This window comes from Rosa rugosa, chromosome 4 (genome assembly GCF_958449725.1).
Source record: "Rosa rugosa chromosome 4, drRosRugo1.1, whole genome shotgun sequence".
Lineage (NCBI taxonomy): Eukaryota > Viridiplantae > Streptophyta > Magnoliopsida > Rosales > Rosaceae > Rosa > Rosa rugosa.
Window position 1 is genome coordinate 33,802,307 of NC_084823.1, and position 16,600 is coordinate 33,818,906.

The following is a 16,600-nucleotide window of genomic DNA, read 5'->3' on the forward strand; positions in this document are numbered from 1 at the left end:
GCAACAGATTTTTGTTCCCACATACACAATTTAACAAGAAATAACAATTTTGCCCTTAATCTAATTAAGAAACTACAACGTGCCACTCGCTATATCTCTCCTCTCTCTCCAGATCCAGTTTCTCTCTCTCTCTCTCTCTCTCCGATCTCCGATCTCCATATCCGGCGCAGCGATGGCATTCACGCTTGAAGACGACGACGACCGCCCTCCCTCGACCTCTCCGGCCACCAGTTCGACTACTACGACTGCGTCGTCTCCCTTCTCTCTCTCCTCCGCGCTCTCTCTCTCTCTCTCTCCTTCGCGACGACGATTTGGCCTTTGCTGAGTCCTGCTCCATTCTCCGGCCCAACTCCACCGCTGGTGAGTTGTTTCCAGTCCTCTCTCTCCGGCAAGATTCCGAGGAGCATCGCCAACCTGACTCACCTTCGGCTCATACAATCAGTTTTCCGGTTGGGTTCCGGCGAGCTTCGACACTGGACCACAACCTGTTGGAATGAACACTGCCGTCGGCTATAGCCAATTGCGCCGGCGCTGGCCTGATTCAAGGTGAGTTCTTTGTTTTGTGCTATTGACTTGGATTCGAAATGAAGGCCTAAGACCGAGTAAGATTAATCAGATATCTATATACACTCGTCTCTCTGGCTAGCTAGTGAATTTCATCTTGTCCTCTTTATTAATTATATAGGTGGATGCACTGAAGCAAGAACTGGGAGAATTCAATATTTGCGCAGAGAGATAGAAGAGAAGATCTGAGACAGCAGAGAGTACAGTATTTCAGTAGTGTTGTGAGTTTGGGTGCCCAAATTTTTTTTTTTTTTTTGGTAAAATTGAGGCAGAAAGCCTGGGAGGAAAGAAAAAGGTAAAAACAAAAAGTTCTATTGGGGCAATAGACGTATGTTAAAGCGTCTATTGGAGGGCAATAGACGCCTGTTGGGGAGCAATAGACGTTTTGAATTGATGTAATCTCCTTGTTTTTTTTCTGTATTCAAAGTTTTATTTGTCTAAATTTAGGAAGATATATTAGTTCCCATTCTGGCAACTGAAAGTCCTATTGGGGGGCAATAGGCTTCTATTGGGGGGCAATACATGGCTGATAGTCGTCTATTGGGGGGCAATAGACCTCTATTACCCATCTATTAGGGGGCAATAGATGTCTATGGAGGGCAAAAAACTTTCCGGTGAGATTAGGGGGCAATAGACTATTGGGGCAATAGACGTCTATTGGGGGGCAATAGACCTCTATTACCCATCTATTAGGGGGCAATAGATGTCTATGGAGGGCAAAAAACTTTCCGGTGAGATTTTCAGCAAATTCCGGCGACCGGTGACCGGTGACCGGAATCCGGCGACGGTGACCGGAATCCAGCGACCGGTGACCGGCTCCGGCGAAGTCTCCTATGGTTTCTCTCTCTTCCATTTTCTCTCTCTCTCTCTCTAAGTAACAAAGGGTGAGGGGTAAAATGGTATTAAAAAAAAATTAAAAACAAAAAAAAAATCTTAATGGGGTATTAGGGAAGACTCCCTTAGAGTGTATTGGGTAAGAGAGAATTAAAAAAACTTCATGGGGTTAGTGGGAAAAAAATCCCTAGAAATGGGGTAAATGGACAAAAACCCAAAAAAAAAAGATGGAAAAAAAAAATTTTAATGAAAAAAAAAACAGAAAACAAAAAAAAGAAAAAAAAATTCCTTTTTTTTTTAGTTTTTTTTTTGTCTTTAAATGATCATTTTAGCCCTCAAAAGTCAGACTTAACAGTCCAAATTGGACGGAATAGTAGAAATTGGACACGGCTTATTGAAATTGGAAAGCTTGGGGGGTAAACGGATTAAATTGAAAGGACAGGGACTAACATAAAATTACCCCTAAACCTTAGGGGGGTAAACTGAATTTAATCCTAAGAAAAATATCTGTAGTTATATGTTCCTATAGTCCGATCTAAAAAATAAGAACGAAAACAAACCAGAGATTAGTTTAGAGTGGACCTGCAACTTATTTATCTTAGACTTGTCAACACCAGCCCGAAACAAAAAATTTCAAGCAAGGCTAGCATGTTCTATATTGAAATTTACAGCAATTCACATGCTTACAGTACTATCATTGTTGTCTAATGTGTAAAAGTGAGGGAGAGAGTGCTAGCTAGTCATGTTTTTGTGCACTGCACAGCCACTCAGTTAAGTTATAGAGATTAATGGAGACCTCACCTACCCTTTAGTTCCCTTCCCTCACTCAGTAAGGGCTTAGGCTATGTAATTTAATATTTTAATTGATAGCAAAAGGCTGTTCATATTGATTATTACCCAGACAGCTTCTCTTTGATTAATGTTTCTTTTTCATAATTCATTCAATTACGCACTTGTTTAATCCACACTTGTTTGTTTTCTATCGGTAGAATCACACAGTACACTTCTATAAAGAAGGTCGGGCATGCACGCACAAAAAAAAAAAAAAACACACACACACAATTACCATTCGGCTTTATCTACCCAAACTTAAGAGCTACAAGGGCAAACCAATAGCAAATTAAACAAAGAGAACCAGGCCAATATAGGACGGCAACAAGTATAAAAGAAACCAAAAACCTAGAGAGAAGAAGAAACAGACACAACAAACAACAGAAGAAAAGGAACTTCTTACAGAATAGTCTAATAAGGATGACAATTGCAATAACAACAATAGCGCAAGACGCAGGACTATGATCAAACCGTAAAAGCATTAAGCATATACGTATAGACGACAAATTTGGGTTTTAGGGTTTTAGGAGTATATGATAATATTTGGGTTATTAGGGTTCCAAGCATCACAGTTGAAAAACAAAGAAATCAAATTCAACAACAACAATGAACATGTTAGGTATTAGAAGTTGATACCACAAAACATTAGAGAAAAGAAAACAAAAAAATTAAGAAAGAGAGATGATGGAGGACCAACCTCTTCACGCGCAGAGAGAAGAACTTTGATAGATTTTTCCACGCTCAAAATCTTTGCTCTGATGGCTGGAAAAATATTGGAGTTTGGTATTTATACTAAACACTATAAAGTCCATGATTTTCTAATTCCGTATGTATGAATGATATTTTGAATACCCCTAAACTTCTATTCATTTTTAAAAGTCCTAATTGAATACCCCTAGATTTTGGTGGAATTCATAAAGATTTTTTAAAATCCTAATTAAAAGTCTGTATTGACCCCCCTTAGTTGACAAGTTGGACACGATAGATATCTATGTTTCAACTTGAGGGAGAGTGTAGAATCGCTGTGAATCTGTATGTAATGAGAATTAAGATATCCTATAATTATGGAAAGATTGTTTCCTATTAGAGTTGGACTACTCCTTTGTACTTGTATATATACCCCAATTGTGGCATGAATAGAATCATCGAATTAACCCTGAATTGAAGTATTCTTTTCTACTCTAGAGACATGATCCAAGTCGTGGAGCTGATGTATTTTTGCTGTTTTGACAGTTATAATGATAGTTCTCTCTTACCAAAGAAAAAAGAAAAAAGAAAAACACAGTTTAGTTCAGTTATAATCGATTTGAGTAACTCATGAACCAAACTAAATTGATTCTCAATCCTCGTAATACATTTGAGTTTTAATTTTTTTAGATAAAAAACCAAACCAAACCAAACCAAAACTTGGTGTATTCAGTCTTGCACACCCGCAGACCGTAGTGGTGTAAACAGTAAACTCATCCTCTATTCCTCTTTGTATAGCAAAACTTTACCTTTACGGCTTTACCCTTTTCGGTTTTTCTACCTGTTAGCTTCACAGTCAGTCAGTTTCGGGTTTAGCTAATTTTCACTGCTTCCCTTCGTCAACTCTTATCTTAAGGAGAGACTAGTTCTCAGTTCCTCACCCAAATCTAATATCTAATCTACTTGGCTTGGCTGTGAAGAAGCTCTATGGAGTGGTCGAGTAGAGGTACGGTCTGATAGCCCATCATCATTTCCATGAAGAAGACTATGAGAGGTATGCTTGTGCTCCATGCTCATTCATCTTCCATCTTCTGTGAAGTTTACTAGTTTCGTAACGAATCTCATCTCCTGAATGCCTTACGCTTCCTGGCGCATCTTTCATTTAACAATGACATCTCTTTTGGCCTTTCATTTAACAATGACATCTCTTTTGGCCTTTCATTCTGGTCCACAAAGCCGTCGAGTGGCCACGCACGCCAAGTGTTCGATGAAATGCCTCACAAAGATTTGTGAGGAAAATTACAATCGAGCATTTAACATTTAACACGGTTGAGTACGCTGAGATGATGAATTATTTTTAGATTCGACAGAGAAATTAAGGACCACCTTGTTTTCCGAAAGAGATAGAGTCAGTATTTTCTTGGTGAGAGAGACAGAGAAATTAAGGACCACCTTGTTCCGAAAGAGATAGAGTCAGTATTTTCTTGGTGGGAGAGGAGAAAGTAGCTTAGCATTTTGTGTTTTTTTTATTTTTTATTTTTTTATTTTTTATAGAAGAGGAGTCCTTCCGTACGCAAGATCATCAATAAAACATTGAGGTTGTAGTAGATATGTCCGCACTAGTCATGTACTTGGTAACTTGGGAATGGAAATTGGTTACGCTTTCTTGCTTGTAAGTATTTGAGTGCCGAAAAAGTCAAGTTCTAGAAACATGAATCAGACAAAGGAATCTAGTTAAGTATTATATAGACCCCAGAAAATTTCAAGAATATCCGAGGAGATGCTTGACTGCCCTTTCGCCATTAATATACACCAAAGTCATTGTCTTGCAGCGTATTTTGATAAGCTACTAGCTAAAAGAATGTCGTCATTTCAGTGAGGATGAGAAGATGTGGTTGGTGTTTACCCTGATCATGAGGTTGGACTTTAGGCTTGTTCACACCGTGCTTGACTGTAGGCTTTATCACTTCTCAGGATATTTCTGGGAATATTGTGCAGGTTTTAACTTTGTAGTAAGAACAGATAGTTGAAAATACAGGAACTCTTGGCTGGTATTATATTGTTCTTTTATCTCAATGGTAAACTTAGCGTATATGCACATTGTTGATTACCGGGTGAGGTAGAAGTTATAAGTGATAATATGAGCCATACATAGACTCTTTGCTGGTAAATTTTTTATTCATTTATCTTTCTGGTAAACTTCTCACGCACAAAGAATCAACTGCTCTTTTTAAATTCAAATTAATTTTGTGCATTCATATAGTGTTTTAGACTTTTGAAGCCAAAATTCCATATACTTGCCAGTGATGGTTCATATGTTGTTGTTTTCATTTATTTATTGTTTCAATTCTTTTGCTGTATATCCTGGATTTGTTGTATGAACTTATTTCCTTGTTCTGGTGCAATTGAAAGGAATTACAAGTGTAATTTCAATGTCATAATTTAATTTGTTGATATATACCAGATGAACATACAAAATTATCTTTTGGTGGCCAAGTCGCCGAAAACTCTGAATCACTATTAACTATTTATTTTGTAGTGATTTTTATTACTCATAACTTCTTGGTGAAGCTATTGAGACGTCAATTGCCAAAATTGTTGCGTGTGCAAAAAGGCAACACAGAGGACTTCTTACCTCTATATTAAACAAAATCACCAGAGTACTTGAAATCCCTTTGGACTGCACAGTAACCTAGTGAGTGAATGTCAGAAAGTGCAGTCAGCTTTCTACTGAACAAGATCTCTCCTTTTCTCGCAAATGGAGTTCAACTCTGGAGAGGGGTTAGAGAAGAACTCATTTACCTAAATGGGGAATTGGAACACATGAGGGCCTTGCTGAAGAAGGCAGACGCAATGGAAGAAAGTGATGAAGAACTCAAAGTATGGGTTAAGCAGATACGAGATGTTGCTCATGATGCAGAAGATGTTATAGATGAATTCACACTCCTTCAAACAAATAACAATCATGGGCACCAACTATATTATTCTTTACACTTGCTTTCTTGCAGTGTTAAGAACCTGAAAGCTCATTATCGGGTTGCCACGGAGTTACAGAGCATCAACACCCGAATCAAAGAGATCTTTGCAGTGCATAAAAGACTTCTTCCTAAACTTAATGCCGCTGCAAACGGCTCCATTTTTACTAGTTCAGGTAATACTTCACTGTCTTGTAGCTTTGTAGAGGTGATTTCAACCCTAAATTGATATTTCTCCAGGAAGCTTGATTAAAAGTGATTTCCTTTGTGACATATGTTTAAGATACTCTAGTTTAGAATTTTCTCGTCCTATTTAAAGTTCACCTGGGCTGTAGATGTAATTTTGATATTCGCATTTATGTTTTGCCTCCATGCTATTTTGTCCACTCATCTGATATGATGATAGCATCTCTAATTAGAATTGCTGAAGCAGACCAGATGAATCAATTGGATGACATCAATTAGCTGATAGTTAGATGGCCCGGTTAGAACGGTACCGGAGGAGGGGTTAACTTCAACCTTATTATAGTTGTTATCTTAGGTTTTTAAGAGCACAACATGAAAAGTATATTTTCTGAATCTGGATAGAAAATGGTTTAGTTACTCATATTCCTTTTTGTCGGTGATGAAACATATGAAACTCTTCTCGTTATAATAAAAGACAGATATTCAAAATGCTAGGTTAGTATACTAGTCTTTTTCCCTCCCCTCTCTTTCTTCATTACTTGATTTCCAACAGGTAGCAAATGGCATGATCGGCGAGAGGATGCTCTTCTTTTAGACAATACTGATGTTGTGGGCATAGACGAGCCTAAAAACCTACTGGTCAGCTGGCTGGTCAAGGGTGACTCTGGACGTGAAGTAGTTTCAGTGACAGGAATGGGTGGTATGGGCAAAACCACCTTGGTGAAGCAAGTCTATGATGATGTAGAAGTGAAGAAACGTTTCAAACCCCGTACCTGGATCACAGTTTCTCAGTCTTTTGAAGCACAGGATCTCCTTAAAGACATCATTCACCAACTCTATTCAGAAATTGGGAGGCCTGTTCCAGAAGGTGTAGATGGCATGAATAGCAATAAATTGAAAGCAAGAATCAAAGACTTGCTGCAAAAAAGGAGGTACCTGATTGTTCTTGATGATGTCTGGCACACCAACGAATGGGAGACTGTCAAATATGCTTTTCCTAATGGGAAGCTTGGCAGCAGAGTCATGATCACTACTCGTAAATCTGATGTAGCATCCACCTCTTGCTCAGAATCTGAAGGTCATGTCCATGAGGTGAAACCCTTGCCTGAAAAGGAGTCTTGGAGTCTGTTCAGTAGGAAGGCATTTCGGGGGAAGTCATGCCCTTCTTATTTGGAATCATTCTGTAAAGATATCCTAAAAAAGTGTGAGGGTTTGCCCTTTGCAATTGTGGCAATAAGTGGTGTTTTGGCAACAAAAGACAGGCGCAGAATAGATGAGTGGGATATTATTTGCCGTAGTCTTGGAGCTGAAATTCATGGCAATGATAAACTTGAGGATTTGAAGAAAGTCCTTTCTCTCAGTTTTAATGATTTGCCCTATAATCTGAAGGCATGTTTTTTGTGCTTGAGCGTCTTTCCGGAGGGTCATCTGATTAAGCGTATGAAAATCATTCGCTTATGGATAGCAGAAAGATTTGTTGAAGCTAGAGAAGGAAGAACATTGGAGGAAGTAGCTGAGGACTACCTCAAGGAGCTGTTGAACAGAAGTTTGATGCTAGTGGGAGACACAACAAGTGATGGAAGGGTCAAAACTTACCGCATCCATGACCTTTTGCGAGAGATTATTGTCTCAAAATCAAGGGATCAAAACTTTGCAGCCATAATGAAGGAGCACAACACAATCTGGCCTGATAGAGTTCGACGCTTGTCAATACATAATGTATTGCAAACTGTACAACAAAGCAGGTCATTTCCTCAACTTCGTTCCTTGTTTGTGTTTGGGGCGGTTTCAAGGTCATCCATGCATAAAAATCTTTCCAATGGCTTTAGGTTGCTTAGGGTGTTAGATATAGAAGCTGCACCTATAAAGACATTTCCAAGAGAAATCATGGACCTGTTTTATTTAAGTTATCTAAGCTTGAGGAAGACTCAGGTGAAGGTCATTCCCAGAAGCATAGGGAATCTGCAGAACCTGGAGACATTGGATCTTAAAAAGACTTATGTCTCTGAGTTGCCTGTTGAGATACTAAAGCTCCAAAAACTCCGCCACCTCCTGGTTTATCATCTTAAGATTGAATCTTATGCACACTTCTATTCCAAGTTTGGCTTTAAGGTCCTCTCAAGTTTAGGAGATCTGCAGTCCCTGCAAAAGCTCTGTTTTATTGAGGCAAATCAAGGTTGTGGAATGACAATCAGGGAGTTAGCTAAACTCAAGCAACTTAGGAGGTTGGGAATTATAAAATTGAGAAAAGAAGATGGATTGGCTTTGTGCTTATCCCTCGAAAGTTTGACCAAGCTGCGTTCATTTTCTGTAAATTCTGCAGGAGAGAATGAGATTATTGATCTCCAACACCTGTCTTCCCCTCCTCAGTTTCTTGAACGACTATACCTGACAGGACGTTTGGAAGAGTTACCAAGTTGGATACCTTCACTACATAGCTTGGTTAAGTTATTTTTGAAGTGGAGTCAATTAAAGGATGACCCATTGGTACTTCTTCAAGATTTGCCCAATCTTGTTCATCTTGAATTGCTTCATACTTGTGATAATGACATGTTGTCATTCAATGGTGGGGGATTTAAAAAGCTTAAGGTTTTGGGTCTTGACAAATTTGACAAGCTCAGTTGTGTGAAGGTAGAGAAGGGAGCAATGCCATGCCTTGAAAGGCTGACAATCCAACGATGCAAGTTGTTGAAGAGGGTACCATCAGGAGTTGAAAACCTTACCAAACTGAAATCACTTCAGTTCTATGACATGCCGTATGAATTAATCTCAAAATTGCGGCCAGACGGAGAAGGTGAGGATTATGGAGAAGTTGCACATATCCCTGAAGTTTATTCTGCCTACTGGAGAGATGGTGGTTGGGATGTCTATCCAATAGAGAGTTTCAAGGAGATAGAAAATAGTCCCTCACCAGCTGGTACTGTTAGGAGAAGCCATGAACTTCGTCCTCTGTGGAAGGTTTAGATCTGATCCAGGTCAGATTGTATATAAGCTTGTAAATATCATTGTAACTAAGTTGATCAAAATGTGTAGATTGTTGCATTTGCACTATGTGCAGATGACTGTAAATACTCATAATAGGTAACCTACTGAAGAATAAGGTGTAGTATTTGTTCACCATTTACTCCTTTGTATATAGAAATAGTTGTAAGGACAAAGTGTACATAATATATACAGAAACAATTCTATCAAGTTGTAAATGATAATGGTACAAAATATGATTGTGCAAACTGAAGATTCATCACTCAAATTACTGCACAGTTTGCTCAACTGTTGTCCAGCGCAATTGTTCTTTTATATATTATCTTTTAACTCCTCTGGAGTAATTCTTTCTTATTGCTGGTATGCCATGTACTACCTTGTAAAGATCCCTTGAACTTTGCTACATAGGTGGATCAGAGTTCAGGGTTCTTTTTCTTTCTATGGGCATGGTAACTGATTGATCGGTTGCCTTTTTAAACATTGAATTTATTATCTTTTTAGAGAATTGCAGTTGCTTCTCTATAATTTGTATGGATGATACTTAATACAGTTAGGGGTTATTGGGATTTACTTGAATCTTTGAAAGTCCAGAATTCAGGCCATTTTTTTTATCCCAAAAGCTTATTTGATTGGCATGTGAGGCGGACTTTCCTTGGAGGACTGTACTCCATAACTGATGATTTACATGCTTGCTGATATTTCCCCAGACTTTTGTGATTCTTGTGCATTGGATGACAGGCTGAGGGCTGCTTTTGAAGAAAACATTCAAGAGTCAACATACTTGCCGGAGCCTGCTGGTGCGCAAGGATTTGTGAAGAAAGTTTTTCAAGAAATTCTATTGCAAGCATCATTCTTCTGACTGGTCGTATAATTGATTTATGTTATTTGTCAATTGAAGTCTGCAAGTTAAGTTTCCAACCTTTGTTTTAACTTTTAAGGTCTCTCAATATTATTGTTACTCCTCATCCCTGCTGAATTTTGTCTCACAGGTTCTCCCCAGTACTAATCTAACCGGAAAAAAAAAAAATTGAGTGTAAAACGAAGTTGTTTGAGGTTTTTTGGGGCAAACTGAATTTAGTCCAACATAATATGACAAACTGGTAGCTACTAGCTAGTATGCTTCTCCCTTTTTTCTTTTGTAATTTTTTCGAAGTATTTTTCTTTCCCAAAAACTGTTTGAAGAATGCATTTGGGTTGATGAGTGCTTAGGCATTTCAGGTTTCACTATAGATTTCTACCAACAAAGTCTCACCAAAATATATAACGAGGCATGGATTAGACTTTTTTTTGCTTTCTTATGTCTTTTTTTTTTGCATTTGGAAGGTAGCCGTTGGCCTGTTTCAAAATTTGGAACCAACTGTGGACCGTTGGTTTCAATTAAACTAAAGATCTAATGGAGGTTAATTAATATGTATGTATGTATATATATACAAAACTAATCTGAAGATCTAATGGAGGTTAATTAATAGGGTTCTTTCCCGTATACCCAAAAAGCTTCTGTATTGTGCCCAACTGCCTAACATTCTTGTATTACACTATTACTTTAGGAAAAGAGTACTAATAGGGATAGGTCTTTTTAAGATAATGCCTTTTATATCCTATGTTGACCCGTAGTTTTAGAAATACTATTCTACCTAAAAATTTTTGTTTCACACAACAAAACAAAAACAAGACTAGCCTTCAACATGCCTAAGTTTTTCACCTAACGGCTCCCTGCCTAACGGTTACTTTAACAGGCGGAATCACTACTGCTTGTCCTGGTTTGTGGTTTAACTGGGTTTTTCAGGTGAATAGTAAAGCTAAAACCTTGGATTTCTACAGGATGCATGCATTTTAACAGATAGAGAAACATAATGATAAATATAAATTTTGCTGAAGTGGGTGAGCAACCTGAATTTATTTATTCAAATATAAATACATGTTTAAACATTCAGAGCCTCATTCTCAGGTAAATAGCAAAAGACTGTTTAGCTATCCATAAGAATGAGAACAGATACTTACTTGAAAATGAAAGCACCCTACTTCACACTGAACAGGAAGGGAAGCACACTGCTACTATGGCTTTCTTACTTCTTGAGAGAAGACTCTTCTGCTCAATTTTCTGATCTAGAACTAATATGAAAATTTTTCTCCCCCTTTACAACTGAACTTAAAGCTCCTTATATAGGGAGCGGAACTCAAATTAGAATTCAAAACATAAAAATGTACAGAACGACTCCGTGACCTTTTGCTTTCCTGAGTGCTCCTGATGATGGAGGTCGGATGGGGAAAAGCAAAAGTAGTTGGGTGAAATGTTTTTACTTATCTTTTGGAAAAGCAAAAGTAGCTTTCGAGCAAAAGTCTTAAAGACTACAGTTGCTTCTTTTGGTGCTTTTTCTTCACCTGTAGCTTCACATGTTCTCATCAGTCTCTGAGTTGTGGCCAAGGACAAAGGAGTCGTTGTCTGCCTGGACCATTCTAACAGTTGTTGCATTATCTTCGACATCTGTATCAACATACATCTTGTAGTGGTTGTCAGTTTCAAGTCTTTCCACCCACTGTAAGCATGCCAGTGTCGAGTCTATCTCTTTTGCTTCACATGTTCTCATCAGTCTCTGAGTTGTGGCCAAGGACAAAGGAGTCGTTGTCTGCCTGGGCCATTCTAACAGTTGTTGCATTATCTTCGACATCTGTATCAACATACATCTTGTAGTGGTTGTCAGTTTCAAGTTTTTCCACCCATTGTAAGCATGCCAGTGTCGAGTCTATCTCTTTTCTGGTGAGAGATAGGAAAAGGTCACTGCTGATTACGTCAGGGTGATCGTAAGCAGTGATAATGGTTTTTTCTCCTGCTGCCAGGAAAGTATTCATTGTATCTTCAGAGATGATCTTTTTGATATATTCTAGAGACATGGCCTTCATCCATGGGATGCTTGAGTTTGGCTGACCATTGTAACCAACACAGGCAGGCTGAAGATATTTTCTTTGGATAATTCTCACATAATGATATGGAGAAATATACTCAACCTCACCGTTTGCCTTCTGAATCCATTTTAGTGGAGTGGATCTGAACTTTAGTCGAAGCATGCATTCATTTTTTCTGACATTTTTGACTGTGTTGACAATGATAGGGGGTAGGCTTTTGAGATCATCATTTGTTTTAGTCCACAGATTATGGACAAAACCATTTTCAACAAGCCAAAGCTTGTGTTCTTGAGGATGTTCACTCTGAACATTGACTAAATATCTTCCAACATAAGGTCCAGCAATAATGAAGAGAGTTGGAGGAATTCGGTCTTCAAAATTATGGCTTCCTATCAGATTATGGAATTCAGGCCAGTCTGATTCTTTTAGTGCTATGATAGGGACTCTAGTACTTTTTGGGTCTTCAAGGAAGAGAATTTTCTCTTTTCTAATAGCACTCTGCTGTATTTCTTCAAACTGTGGTCTAGCATTTTCATAGAGTTCTTCAGCTAGTGCAAAGAGAGCTGGGAACATCAGACCACTGCTTCTTTCCTGAAAAGCAAAAAGGAGATTATCCAGAATTGCTTTCTGGTGATAAGCTAGTCTCCTGCCAGTTCTGAACACAGGAGTATCAAAGGTTCTTAATTCGTAATTAAAAACATTAAGTACTCCAGTTGGAGTAGGTCTGCTTTTTGGCAAAGCAGCAGCCATCAACGGTCTTGATGAGCCTTTACTGTCTGCCGTTTGAGACGGGCTAGCCAATCCTTTACCCTGAGATTGATCAGTTGTGGCTAGTCCTTTTGGACCTAGCAAGAATCTTTTGAGGATTTTTTATTTTGGATCCTCAGCAGGTTCATGTTCTTTCTCAGTTCTTCTACTTCTGGGATTGCGACCTTCGTCGTCATCTTTACGACTGAACATTGCCATTTCTCTGGTTAAGGCGTCTGGAAGATAATTCTTGTTTCCTGCAATTAATTCAACATTATAATCATATTGGTTAAGAAATAATTGCCAATTTGCTAATCTTCCTCTATCTGCAGCTTTATCAAGTTTGAAATTTTTGAAATTCTTTACTCTAGCACAATCGGTGCGAACAGTAAAGGGTTTTCCAAGAAAAGCTGGAGAATTTAAAATCGTTTCCTTGACAGCCAAAATTTCTTTTTCCCCTGTGGGATAATTCAGTTCTGCAGGGCTGAACTTGCCGCTACAAAATTTACAGATCTTTTCAATGTTAGTTCCAGGCGTTTTTGCCAGAACAACACCGGACCAATAATTATCACTCGCATCTGTTTGGAGGATAATCTCATCATTTTCCTCTGGTTGTTGAAGAGGAGGGAGGTTTTTGCAGAGATTTTTTATCTGCTTCACAATCTTTTCATCATCTTCTGTGAAGTTCCATTTTCTTTTGGAACTTGTCTTAGGAGATAACATTGCTGTTAATCCTGAGATTTTGGGAATGAAATCTCTCCCATAATTTATGATGCCTAAAAATCTCTCTAGACTCTTAGCATCAGGAATTCTATCTGAGAATTTCCAGATCTTTTCAAGGATATGAGGTTGGAGTTTTATCACTCCATTCTTGATGTTTATTCCTAGGAAATCAACTTCATCGAGGATAAAGAAGATTTTATTTTCTCCTAGGATAATTCCATGCTGAACTATCAGCTTTACAACCTCGTGGAGGTGTTTCATATGTTCTTCTCTGTTTTTGGAGAAGACAAGGATGTCATCAATGTAGACGACACAGAAGCCACCTGTTTGAAGATGTTATCCATTTTTCTCTGGAAAATTGACGGGGCTTGCTTTAGACCAAAAGGCATTACCAGCCATTCGTAATGTCCTTGTGGTGTTTCAAATGCAGTGAGAGGGACACTTTCAGGATGCATCTTGACTTGCCAAAAACTAGACTTTGCATCGAATTTTGAAAAGACCTTAGCTCCTCTGAGCTGGTTGATCAGTACTCTTACTTGAGCAATTTGATAACCGTCTTTGACAGTTTTCTTGTTGACATCTCTGTAGTCAATTACCATTCTAGCTTTTCCTCTGAGGTTTTCTGCATGATTTCTCACATAGAATGCTGGAGCATGATGAGGGATAGTGGACGGTTGAATTAATCTCTTGTTCAGGAGATCTTTAATATCTTTTCTGAATTCTTTCTGGTCTTTCTCTTTGTACTGAGGAATAGCTTTGACATGACAGATAGCATTCATGTCATGTAATCTCAATTCACAGACCACTGGGTCTTTTTCCCAAAACTTTTGGGGATTTACATCGATATTCTGTTCGAGTAGTTTTTTGATTTTATCAAGAGTAGGAATTTTCTGAGACTCAAGCTTATTCTGAAAATGCTTGAGGTTGTGTTCATGGATGAAACTAGCTTCTTCTTCTTCACCAGTTTCTTCTTCTTCTTCTTCTTCAGAAGATTCTTCAACAAGTAATTCTTCTTGTTGTTTGACTTGGAGTATGGGTTCGAATTTGGGTTTGTAGGGAGTAAGATCACCACTATTCTGTTGCGATCTCTGATATTATGTAGTAAAATGTGGACCTACCACACTTTTGGCTTGAATAAGCCTATCAGCCCAGAACACCCGTTCTCCTTTTCTGAAGCCTATCGCTTCTTCATCCTGGATGAATCTCTGTTGGAGAATAAAATCATTTCCCAACAAGAAATCAGATCCTTGGCCTTCTGATTGCCAAACATTGTGGATAATAAATGTTCCTCCACCAATGGTGATATGAACATTTTTTGCTACTTTATTCATTGTAAGATGGCTTCCATCAAACGTAACACCAGTAGCTGTTCTTTTTTTTTTTCTTCTTTCCAGAGTTCTTCTGGTATTGCAAATCTCTTTGCAACAGTAAATCCTGATCCATTATCCACAAATGCATGTAGATGATATTTCTTGTGATTAGGGAATTTGAGCCCAATCTCTATGTAGTTGCTGTATCTACTAGTTGAGACGACTTTCGATTGTTGAAGCTCATTTTCTTGAGCTTGTTCCTTTGGAATGAATGGTTTACATTCTTCTGGAACAATTTCTAGTGGTTCAACCAGTTCAATATCTTCATCGATTTTTTCTTCCTTTATTTTTGAGGAAGATGGTTCCATTATTTCTTGGAACAAAGTTTCTACTTCTTTCTCTTTTTGCTCAGAGAAATATTCTCCATATTCTTGTTCTACCAATTGGCTGACAAAGCCATTCTTGGTTTTCCTTCTTGCTTCAGCTATGAAGCATTCTTTGTGATAAGTCTTTTTTGACTCTTCACAGAACATAGGGAGACCATTCTTTTCGTGACATAGGCAGTAGTCACAAACGAATGTACCAGGGTTCACCTGATAAGCAGACACAGTTGCTTCTGTTTTGCTTTCTTCCCAGTTTTTGACTTTTAGAACATTCATCTGTCTGGATTCTAAGTACTCTACTTCATAATCTGTCTCAGAGTTAGATGATTCCTCATTGTCAGACCAGGCAGAGTAATCTGACCTGTCATCTTCTTCATCATTAGAATAGGCTATTTCATAGCCTTTCATGTTTGCTATTTCTACTATATGCTCATATTTTTCAAAGAGAGCCTTAGTAGATCTTTTACCTTTTTCCGGGCATTCATTGGCATAGTGCCCTTCAGCTTTGCATAACCAACATCTGCAAGCTTTCTTGCTTGGTTGTTTATGACTGACATGATGATTCTTCTTTTTCTTGAAGAATTTCTTTTTAGGATCTTCATCCTGTTGTTTCTTGAAATTGGAACTTTTTTTGAATTTCCAATCTCTTTTCTTGTTACTCCTTTTGAATTTTTTGGAGTAATATTTTTCTTTTCTTTTTCTATGGAACTTGGATTCATGACATCCCTAGTTGGTCGGCATATCCAGTATTCCATAACAGAAATTTTCAACTCCTTTGAGTTGTTTCTTGGCCGTCTTTGCTCTTAGATTGGCTTTGCATTGTTCTTTCAATAATTGCCTGATTCTGTCGGCAATTCCTCCAACTGAAAATCTTTCAATTGGTTTTTCTGCTATGCTTTCTCGCACAGCTGTTCTCCATGGTTCAGGGAGTTTCCTGTGCAACAGGTTGACTAGATCAGTATTCTCTAGTTCACCAATCGTACAGTAATATTCTTGAAATTCATTCAAGTATTCTTCAAAAGATCTCATGTCGCAGATTTTGAGAGCATAGATATTTGATTTGGCCGTTTCTTTAGCTTTCTCACTCAGATTTGAGAGATCTCCACAGAACTGATCGTACAGGGGTACTGAAAAATCATACGGAGATTTCGAAGTTTTGATTTCTTCCAACCATTCTTTTCCTCGGGCTGTCTCCTTAAAAGAGAAGTAATACTTCTTTGCTACTCCGGTGAGAGTAGTTTCAAAGTACATCTGAAGATCAGGAGCTTCGAACTTTCCAAGGGTGAGAGCAGAAGCCATCATCAGGCTGTCTACCTATTGGTCAAGAGTTTTTCTCTTGTCTAGAGCTTTGTCTAGATCTAACCAGATACCATAATTTGAAATTGGTACTCTGGGTATCTTGTCCTCTGGGACAAATCTTTGAGAATTTCTTTCTCCATTTTTTCCCGTAGGGGCTTTTTGAACTGGGAGTTTA

The 16,600-nt window shown here is 38.3% G+C and overlaps 1 protein-coding gene across 1 annotated transcript; it reads left to right on the forward strand.

Annotated features, from left to right (window-relative positions):
* The first annotated feature begins 5,379 nt into the window (after window positions 1-5,379).
* Window positions 5,380-9,357, forward strand: LOC133743408 (disease resistance protein RPM1-like). The gene is made up of 2 exons (XM_062171342.1): window positions 5,380-6,067; window positions 6,631-9,357. Exons 1-2 carry the CDS (start codon window positions 5,620-5,622, stop codon window positions 9,039-9,041), a joined length of 2,859 nt encoding a protein of 952 aa, XP_062027326.1. The 5' UTR covers window positions 5,380-5,619; the 3' UTR covers window positions 9,042-9,357.
* Window positions 9,358-16,600: the final 7,243 nt, after the last annotated feature.

What these genes read in the sequence shown, in the direction of transcription:
- LOC133743408 (XM_062171342.1), top strand. Translation starts at nt 5,620, where the DNA reads ATGTCAGAAAGTGCAGTCAGCTTTCTACTGAACAAGATCTCTCCTTTT. An exon ending in CTCCATTTTTACTAGTTCAG is followed by an intron (nt 6,068 to 6,630) that starts GTAATACTTCAC and finishes GATTTCCAACAG; the next exon opens with GTAGCAAATGGCATGATCGG.